This window comes from Helianthus annuus, chromosome 8 (genome assembly GCF_002127325.2).
Source record: "Helianthus annuus cultivar XRQ/B chromosome 8, HanXRQr2.0-SUNRISE, whole genome shotgun sequence".
Lineage (NCBI taxonomy): Eukaryota > Viridiplantae > Streptophyta > Magnoliopsida > Asterales > Asteraceae > Helianthus > Helianthus annuus.
Genome location: NC_035440.2, coordinates 40,703,162 through 40,713,870, shown reverse-complemented (window position 1 = coordinate 40,713,870; position 10,709 = coordinate 40,703,162). Strand labels below are relative to the sequence as shown.

Below are 10,709 nucleotides of genomic sequence, written 5' to 3'. Positions count from 1 at the left end.
ACAACTTGAGATTTTTATAAAAGTTATTAAAACTAGAAGTAAACTTGGTTTTTGAACTAGTTAGCATATGTTAGGATCATGTTCAAAACCCTACATGATTTTGAAATCATCTTGACAAGTTTATGTTATAAACTCTTATGTGTATTGTTTATGAAAATTATGAGTAAATTGTTGATGTTGATTTGAAAAGAAAAAGATATGTTTATTAAACATGGTAAAGTGATTAAAACAAAGGTTATATGGCAAATTTTTCTTAAAAACTATATGTTATAAAAACTATCATTTTTGGTTAAATCCTTACAAGATTGAAAAAGGATTTTTAAAGAAAGGGTTCTATAAAAAGAAAAAGATTAGATAAATATATATATATATATTTTTTTTGAAAAAAATATATATTTGGTCATTTTAACCACTTATGTGCTATGTGTAAATTGATGGTATTAGTTATATATATCAAAGATAGGAACTTGAATCCAATATTACCTCTAAACTCAAGACATATAATTACGCCTTAAAAACATGTTACGGACAATACGAACGATCGGACATAAATTATGGACAAAACGGACGACGGACAAACTTATGAACATATTACCAATCCGAGGACTTAATACGACATCTAGACGAGTTTTTGACACGGACACAAAAATTTTGTTACCATTAACAAAATTCGGACATTTTGAACCTTATAAAAACTATTATGTTTTTATTACCTAAAAAGTATACTTAGTAAATTTTTATAAAAATGTTTTTATAAAAATGATATGGACTTATATCTCTTAATGGGCTATTTTTATAAATGGGTTATTTTTATATAAATGGGCTTATTTTCATAATGGGCTTAAACCAAACTCATGGGCCGAATCCAATACTAAACTCATGGGCCAAGCCCAACACTATTTTAAGCCCAACACTATTTAGGCCCAATGACATAGATTGTAAAAATACAAGTATACCATTGATTAAACACTAGACACGAAATCAAGAGGACTAGATCCGACTATATGTCATACAAGATACACGATTAATTTCATATATATATTTGGAAAAATATATATATAACGGTTAAACAATAAATGCATCTAATACAAAGTTCAACGAACAATAAAGACATACAAGTCTTACACATATTTAAGACATAAGACTTGTACTCAAGTTATTTACAAAGACCGAAGTGTCTAACAAATATAACAACGATTGTAGGTCGCAACACTGTTCAGGACTACCGCACGTGAAATCATATTTACTTCTACTCACTGACGCGATACTATGAGTTCATGTCCCCTTTTCATTTTAAATGTTTTTCAAGCTTTACAACTATCGGGGAAAATACATGTACAATAAGTATGATAAGTCAAGGAATGAAACACCTTAAATCATGTGCGAAATTAGGGCCATAACTAAAGCACCATTAATCCTAGTTTGGACCAAGGAACAAAGGGTTAGATCTAATGGGTTTTGGCAAGCCTCACTCATGGCCATTTTGCCTAGGAGTGCATTTGTTGCCCGACGACATGGTGTCGATACAATTAAAATCGTCTAGGGTTGGTTTGCTTCCTATTTCGTCACACATATTAATGTCCTTGCAAAACATTAATGATCACGATTTCATTGACGCTTTTCATACTATATTTGATTCAAATACAAATACATTTCACGTTTTTCGGGTGTATCATACACAACTAAACTGCATGAACTCGCTCAACCTTTGTTGATTTTTCTACTTAAAGATGTATTTCAGGGAACTAGTGGACCTTGTCAGGGATTCTAATTCAGGAAACAAGTATCAAGACTCCGTGCCATCTTTTGAAGGGTTTATCTATTATATTGCCTCTTTGCGGTGATATAGTGGACAAAGCCTTAGTGTTTAAAACTTTCGTTTTGAATGTATGAAATAATAACACCTTAGTTTCTTTGAATGGTTTGTAAATTATAAACTTAATGTATGTTGCGCATCTTTTGAACAATTATGGTAATGGCAATGGAGTATGTTTTATTCATTTAGTATGTTTACTTATATCGTTATGCAATGAGAACCAACAGATCACACCTCGCGCTTCCGCTACGAGCAGGGTGTGACAAATTGGTATCAGAGCTTCGATTGTAGTGAACCAGGATTCTTTCTCGAGTCTAGTCTACAATCACTAGGGAACATCTCACGAAAACAATTTATACAAAAACAAGAGTTTTCATTGCATAAATTTTTTTTCTCTCAAGGTCCAGCACAACAAAAACCAAATTCATATCATACAAATCAAGCAAGGACATTAAGTGCATTAGTCTCTAAATGGTAGACATGAAACATTAAGTTAATCCACATAAAACAAATAGAATAACTTAAAATGAAATTATGTGATTTCAACATTTTGTGTATATATATATTTGAAAAATTATTTTATTAATACATACGTAAAACCAATTATGTTACAGGATATCATGTCTTCATTCGAAGGAAGTAACATTTATGATGACGTGGATCCTATGACACCTTCTTCAGATGATGATTACATACCCGAGGTTCAGGTCATTACATCGGATAGTGAGACGGGATCTGATAGCGATATGGACGATTTTCAACCATTTGCATATCTAGGGGATATTGTTGACGATGATGTATTAGCTGTACCTCCACCACTCAATGACATAGTTATTATAGGTCACCTGGAGGGTGAACATATTGTCGAGATTATACCTTTGGATGTACTTCCTCTTGCTATGGTGCCTTTCGTCGACCTTGACGAGGATGATGACGACATTGTCCTGGTGATTCCCGTAGAGCATATAGATGATGACTTGGGAGACGGAGATGTTTATGATGTGGTTATCTTAGATATTGCATCACCGGTGGTCTCGGTGATCGATATTTCTTCGGATGCAGATACAGACTCAGATGCTTCTTCTTATGCATCCGTCACTTCATCTGCACTGCAGGCCCTTGGCCTACAGCGCAACGCAGTTGATGACGATGATCTCCTACCAGATGAGCCAGTTGTCCCTACACCTGACCATATTGCCTCTATCCTACCACAGACTGACCATACGGACGAGGCAGGACCCTCTGGACATGCCCACATACCACTCAGTGAGCCTCTTATTGCGCCACACTCTCCACCTCACGTCATGCCCGTGACAGATCCATACCACCCATCGCATTACCCATCTGTTACTACCGAGTTATGTGCTCGTGTGCTAACTCTCGAGCATCAGATAGACTTTATTATCCGTCGAGTTCATGAACTCGAGGAGGAGTTTCTTCACCTTGAGGCTTTGGTATTTTTGACTCCATCACCACCAGCTCATTCACCACCTCATGCTCCACCACCACCACCAGAGTTACCACCATTACCCCCACTACCACCTCAGATACCACCTGTTGATTTACCTGTTCGTGTTTTGACACTCGAGCAGCAGAGTGTTTTCCTTCACCGTTTGGTTCTGGAATTAGAGGATAGAGTTTCTCAGGTTTACAGGTCATTGTTCCCAGTTCCACCACCAGTTTTTCCTCCACCATAGACTTTGTGTTTGCAGGTACTTGTTATGTGACAGGTAGCTATATCAGCGTTTTGTGTACATAGACTCACACCAAGTTTCAAGACAACTGAAAGACTAAAGACCGCATGGAATGAAGGAAAAATTTTGTCACCTTGTATATGTACTAGTCTAGTAAGACCGGGGGATGTAGCCCGAGTCTATTTTGATTTCCTTTTCAAAAACAATCATGTAATCGGTTGTCAGTTATATAAATAAGAAAACTTGGTGTTATCCTATATGTGCATTTAAATGTTATATGATACATGTTTTGTTGCTTGTATTGTTTGGTATATTCGCATGATATATTGCTGGATTATATTTTTATTAATGTTATAAATGTGTTTTATATACTTAGTAAAAATATTTATTAACAAACCAATGCCTAAACTTAATCATATATTCTTTTGGAAGAATAATGGCGCCAAGAAGACAACCTCCACGTACACGAACATCTAATCCACCCCCACCTCCACCAATGCCTACAAATGAGGCGGAATTGAATGCATTAATAAGTGAAAGGGTTTCCCAAGCTATAGCCCTTTATGAGGCCTCACGTGTCGAACACAGCGGTGGCACTGGCGGATCAGGAGGCCCAGGACACGGCGGTACCTATGGCGGAACCAATACCAATGGATGCACATTCAAGCAGTTTCTAGACTGCAAGCCACTCAATTATGATGGCACAGGAGGTGCTGTGGCTTATGTGCGTTGGACGGAGAAAACGGATTCCACCATAAGAATGAGTAGATGCTCTCTTGATCAGCAAGTCACCTACGTCACTGGCTTGTTCATCAATGAGGCCCTTACATGGTGGAATTTACAAGTGCAAACTTTGGGTGATAGTGTAGCATACGGATTGACGTGGGAAGAATTGAAAGAAAGGATGAGAGAAAAATATTGTTCCCGTGCTGAACTCCAGAAGTTGGAGAATGAATTTTGGAACCTTACTATGGTCGGATCTGATATTACTGGGTATACCCAAAGGTTTCACGACCTGTCTCGTGTGATTCCTTATTTGGTTACACCAGAATACAAGCGTATTGAACACTATATTTGGGGACTTGCTCCTGAGATCTGAAGCCATGTTACTGCAGCAGAACCCACGACTATCACGCAGGCGGTAACTTTAGCTGTGAGCCTTAATGAAGACGCGATCAGGATGAAGAAATATAATGTGAAAGGAGATGAGAAGAAAGATTCACATGTCGAGTCTTCCATGGGTGGAAAAAGGAGTTACTCAAATTTCAAGAAGGGAACTCGTAGGAACAATAACTACAACAATAACACCAACCCCAACAACAATACCAACAACAATACCAACAACAACAACTACAACCGCAATAACCACAACAACAATAACAACAACCGCAATCACAACAACCCCAACCATTATAACATAAAACAAGAGAATACTCAGGCAAGGGATGCAAAGGCGTTTATAGCCACCAATGATACTGGCCCGAAGAAGTACTCAGGTACTATGCCGAAGTGTGAGCGATGCACGTATCATCACGTGGGTAATTGTAGGAAATGTGACAAGTGTGGAAAGCTTGGCCACCGTACCGAGTCATGCTGGGGATCAGGGAATAGATCAGGAACAGAGAATAGAAACAACAATAAGAATGGGAATGGGCGTGAGCAAGGATGTTTTGGATGCGGAAGCAAAGATCACTTCAAAAGGGATTGCCCTAAAGAAAACCAAGCTCGTGGTCGATCATTTGTGATTGGAGCTAAGGACGCGCGCCAAGACCCTAATGCGGTCACTGGTACGTTCCTCCTTAACAATCATTTTGCATCCATATTATTTGATACTGGTGCCGATTTTAGCTTTATCTCTGTAGAATTTAAAAATACTCTGGGACTAAAATCTAGTAAGTTAGATGTCCCATATTCTATAGAATTGGCTAACGGTAAACTAGTAGAGTCGGGGGAAGTTGTTAAGGAGTGTTCCTTACAACTTGGAGAACAAAAATTCACTATCAATCTCTTACCTGTTGAATTGGGTAGTTTCGATGTAGTGGTTGGCATGGATTGGCTATCCATTAATCGAGCCGAAGTTGTTTGCCACGAAAAGATCATTCGCATACCACTACTGAACGAAGAGACACTTGTGATACATGGAGAGAAGCGAGACACCCCATTACGGATCATTAATAGCATGAAAGCCCAGAAGTGCTTACGGAAAGGGTGTATTGCTTTTCTAGCACATGTTGTGGACAAGAAGACTGATGGCCCAAAGTTGACAGATATTCCTATAGTGAAAGAATTTCCGGTAGTCTTCCCTGAAGACTTACCAGGACTACCCCCTTATCGACAAGTCGAATTTCATATCGATTTGGTACCAGGAGCCGGACCCGTAGCTAAATCTCCATACCGGTTAGCACCTTCTGAAATGCAAGAGTTATCCACACAACTTCAAGAGTTGTTGGATAAAGGATTCATTAGACTGAGCTACTCGCCTTGGGGAGCTCCAGTCTTGTTTGTAAAGAAGAAGGACGGAACTTTCAGGATGTGCATCGATTATCGCGAGTTGAATAAACTTACCATCAAGAATCGGTATCCATTACCGAGGATTGATGATCTATTCGATCAGCTACAAGGGTCGAGCTTATACTCAAAGATAGACTTACGATCGGGGTATCATCAATTACGGATTCAAGAGGAAAGCATACCGAAAACGGCTTTTCGGACTCGTTACGGCCATTACGAGTTTCTCGTTATGCCATTTGGCTTAACGAATGCACCAGCGGTCTTTATGGATCTAATGAATCGCGTGTGCAAGCCGTATCTTGACAAATTCGTTATAGTGTTTATTGAAGATATCTTGATATACTCTCGATCGACTGAGGAACATGAACAACATTTGAGAACAATTTTGGAGTTGCTAAAGACGGAGAAACTATACGCGAAATTTTCCAAATGCGAATTTTGGATTCGCAAAGTACAATTTCTCGGGCATGTAGTGAACGAGAAAGGCATTCAAGTAGACCCGTCGAAGATAGAAGCGATTAAAAATTGGGAAGCGCCCAAGACTCCTACCGAAGTGAGACAATTTTTGGGCTTAGCAGGATATTATCGGAGATTTATTGAGAATTTTTCAAAGATTGCTCAACCGCTAACTTATCTTACACAGAAAGACAAGAAATTCGATTGGGGAGAGAAACAAGAAGCAGCATTTCAACTTCTTAAAGACAAGTTGTGCATTGCACCAATCTTATCATTACCCGATGGTACCGATGATTTTGTTGTATACTGTGATGCTTCGCATCAAGGTCTGGGTTGCGTACTCATGCAACATGAAAAAGTTATCGCGTACGCGTCTCGCCAACTAAAAGTTCACGAAAAAAACTATACCACTCACGACCTTGAATTAGGCGCAGTGGTATTTGCTTTGAAAATATGGCGACATTATCTATATGGTACTCAATGTACTATTTTCACAGATCATAAAAGTCTACAACACATATTCAACCAAAAAGAATTAAATATGCGTCAACGACGTTGGGTTGAATTGTTAAACGATTATGATTGTGAAATTAAGTATCATCCGGGCAAGGCGAATGTTGTAGCTGACGCCTTGAGCCGCAAAGAGCGAGTTAAAACACTAAGAGTCCGAGCATTTGAAATGACACTTCACACAGATCTTATCACTCGGATTCATAATGCACAACAAGAAGCGCTCAAAGAAGAGCATATTCAAGCTGAAACACTTCGAGGCATGGAAAAGCAATTAGTGCCAAAAGAAGATGGAACTTTATACCTTATGGGTCGAATTTGGGTTCCACTCTTTGGAGGCCTTCGAGATGTTATTTTTGAGGAAGCACATAGGTCTAAATACTCGATTCATCCTGGATCGGATAAAATGTACCAGGATTTGAAAGAGTACTATTGGTGGCCTAAACTCAAAGGTGATATCGCGACTTATGTTGGAAAATGCTTAACCTGTGCGAAGATCAAGGCTGAATATCAGAAACCCTCGGGCTTGTTACAACAACCTGAGATTCCCGTTTGGAAATGGGAACAAATATCGATGGACTTCATTACGAAGTTACCCAGGACCTCAAAAGGTCATGACATGATATGGGTAATCATCGATAGATTAACAAAGTCCGCACACTTCTTGCCAATTCGGGAGAAGGATAGTACTGAGAAACTAGCAGAAATCTATGTCAGAGAAATAGTGGCTCGTCATGGGGTACCTATTTCAATCATTTCGGACCGAGATGGTCGTTTTTTTTCTAGAATTTGGAATTCATTTCAACAGGCCTTTGGATCACAATTAAATCTAAGTACGGCCTTTCATCCTCAAACTGACGGCCAGAGCGAACGGACAATCCAAACACTCGAAGATATGCTTCGTGCGTGTGTTATGGATTTAGGCGGCAATTGGGATACTCATCTACCTTTAGTTGAGTTTTCCTACAATAACAGCTACCATACTAGTATACAAGCTGCACCGTTTGAAGCTCTTTATGGTCGAAAGTGTCGCTCTCCGCTATGTTGGGCGGAAACAGGCAATAGTCAGTTAATTGGTCCGGAACTAGTCCAAGAGACTACGGATAAAATTTTCCAGATCCGAGACCGTATCAAGGCGGCTCGCGATCGACAAAAGAGCTACGCAAACAAAAAACGAAAACAATTATCTTTCGAGGTCGGAGACAAAGTATTGTCGAAAGTCTCTCCCTGGAAAGGCGTAGCAAGGTTCGGTAGGCGTGGAAAGCTAAACCCACGTTACATTGGACCATTTGAAATCTTAGAAAAGATTGGCACTGTTGCATACAAGTTGAAGTTACCAGAAGAACTTAGCAGTGTGCACCACACATTTCATGTGTCAAATCTTAGAAGGAGTCCAACACAAGATACCGTTATCATCCCTGCGGATGAAATTCACATTGACAACAAACTTCAATTCACCGAAGAACCTGTTGAGGTCACGGACTGGAAGGTTCAGAAAACACGAAGAAGTCGTATCAAGTTAGTAAAAGTTCGTTGGAACTCTCGTCACGGACCTGAGTATACTTGGGAACGTGAAGACCAAATGAAAGAAAATTATCCGCACCTGTTTCCAAAGACTCCTACAAAGAATAAGAAAGCTCGAATTTCGGGACGAAATTCTCAATAACAGGGGGAGAATGTGACAATTGCCACTTTCTGGTAAATTATTTACATTTAAAGCAATGAATTACATTATACAAATACGTGATTAGAATACTTATGGAATATTCATTTATGATGCACATGATTCATTTTTAGTGGTTACATTTGAAACAGTGTAAACAGTGCATCGAAACAACTAGAGTAGTGCCTAGTAAACTAGTGTACTGCCAAAAAACACAGGATCCGCAGAAACTAGGGTAACGACAGTGTTAGGACTCAGACGAAAAACCAACATCAATGATACAATAAACCCTACTTAGAAATGCAAGGGTTTGGTCTAATATATTACCAATGTCCGATAGCAAAAAAATTGTCGAAAACTGCCAAAAAGCACCAAAAATGACCATTTCAATGTTTTTCCGCAAAAATTCAGCATTTGTATTTTTACTACAAAGTGCAAAATGGGTTGTTTAAACTCAAATTACATATGAAAATACATAGGGAACATCATATAAATATATAACCGAATGTTTCCCTACAATTTTCATAAGCGAACCTTTCGACTATCTTCTTGCGGAACGAGCGACAAAAGACTATCCGAACTACAATTTGACATATGTAGTGAACTAGTGAACCTTATTTTTGGTCATTTTCATCCTATTTGGGATCATTTTAAGTCTTGAACCATCTTGAAATTTGGTAACACATAAAAACCTAAACCTTTAACCATTTTCACCATTTTTTTAACCTTAACAAAATTACCATCACATTTTTTTACCATGTGGGCCCCCCCCCCACTCTTTGATTTTTTTATTATTTTAATTTGTGTATACTTATCCATATATTAAGTGGATTATGAGGTGGATGATTTAGTGATGTGGTGGTATGGCTAGTCATGAGGTGTAAGAGTTATAACATGGTTTCATTTAATCACTAACACATTACCCAAGTTCTTACACCTTAATTTACACACACTTAACCAAACTCTTTCAATCTTCATATCTTCATATCTTCATATCTTTATATCTTCATCAAGAAAACCTTCAAAAACCCATCTTAATTATTCACTTTCTTTGATGATCAATATGGAATTTCATGGAACCTAAGAGGATCTAAAGCATCTACAAGCTAAATCAACCTTGTTTATCCATCCAAGAGTTTTCTACCAACAAGATCTTCATCTTCTTTGTTTCTTAACACCATCTAGATCATCCCTAGCCTAGAGCTAGAAGTAAGCTTCTAAATTTATTTTTCATACTTATTTATGTTATGATTATTATTATATCTAGTAATAACAAAGTAATCATAAATAATAATATGAAGATACAAAGAAGCAAAAATTACAAATCATGATGTATATGTTTGTTTATGTTGTGATTAAGGTTTGTTATTTGAATAATTTGATCTTGTTGAGATGATTAAGACATGTATAACTTGTTAGATGATATTCTAAAAAAAATATGATCTAACAAGTATACATGAATATGTTAAAGTTTTTTTTTTTTTTTTAAAAGAAACTTAAAAGGTAATGGATGATCAAAATTTATGGTATAATTAAAGTATCTAAGGTTTTTAACTAAAAACAAGATTTTCTTTTCAAGTTTATAAAAAGTAACATACAACTTGAGATTTTTATAAAAGTTATTAAAACTAGAAGTAAACTTGGTTTTTGAACTAGTTAGCATATGTTAGGATCATGTTCAAAACCCTACATGATTTTAAAATCATCTTGACAAGTTTATGTTATAAACTCTTATGTGTATTGTTTATGAAAATTATGAGTAAATTGTTGATGTTGATTTGAAAAGAAAAAGATATGTTTATTAAACATGGTAAAGTGATTAAAACAAAGGTTATATGGCAAATTTTTCTTAAAAACTATATGTTATAAAAACTATCATTTTTGGTTAAATCCTTACAAGATTGAAAAAGGATTTTTAAAGAAAGGGTTCTATAAAAAGAAAAAGATTAGATAAATATATATATATATATATATATTTTGAAAAAAATATATATTTGGTCATTTTAACCACTTATGTGCTATGTGTAAATTGATGGTATTAGTTATATATATCAAAGAT

The 10,709-nt window shown here is 37.0% G+C and overlaps 1 protein-coding gene across 1 annotated transcript; it reads left to right on the top strand.

The window, feature by feature from the left end:
• The first annotated feature begins 4,690 nt into the window (after positions 1-4,690).
• Positions 4,691-10,157, top strand: LOC118480952 (putative uncharacterized protein DDB_G0284695). The gene is made up of 4 exons (XM_035975973.1): positions 4,691-5,297; positions 6,351-6,574; positions 6,665-6,778; positions 10,143-10,157. The coding sequence occupies exons 1-4, from the start codon at positions 4,691-4,693 to the stop codon at positions 10,155-10,157; spliced, it is 960 nt and encodes a 319-aa protein (XP_035831866.1).
• The last annotated feature ends 552 nt before the right edge of the window (positions 10,158-10,709 follow it).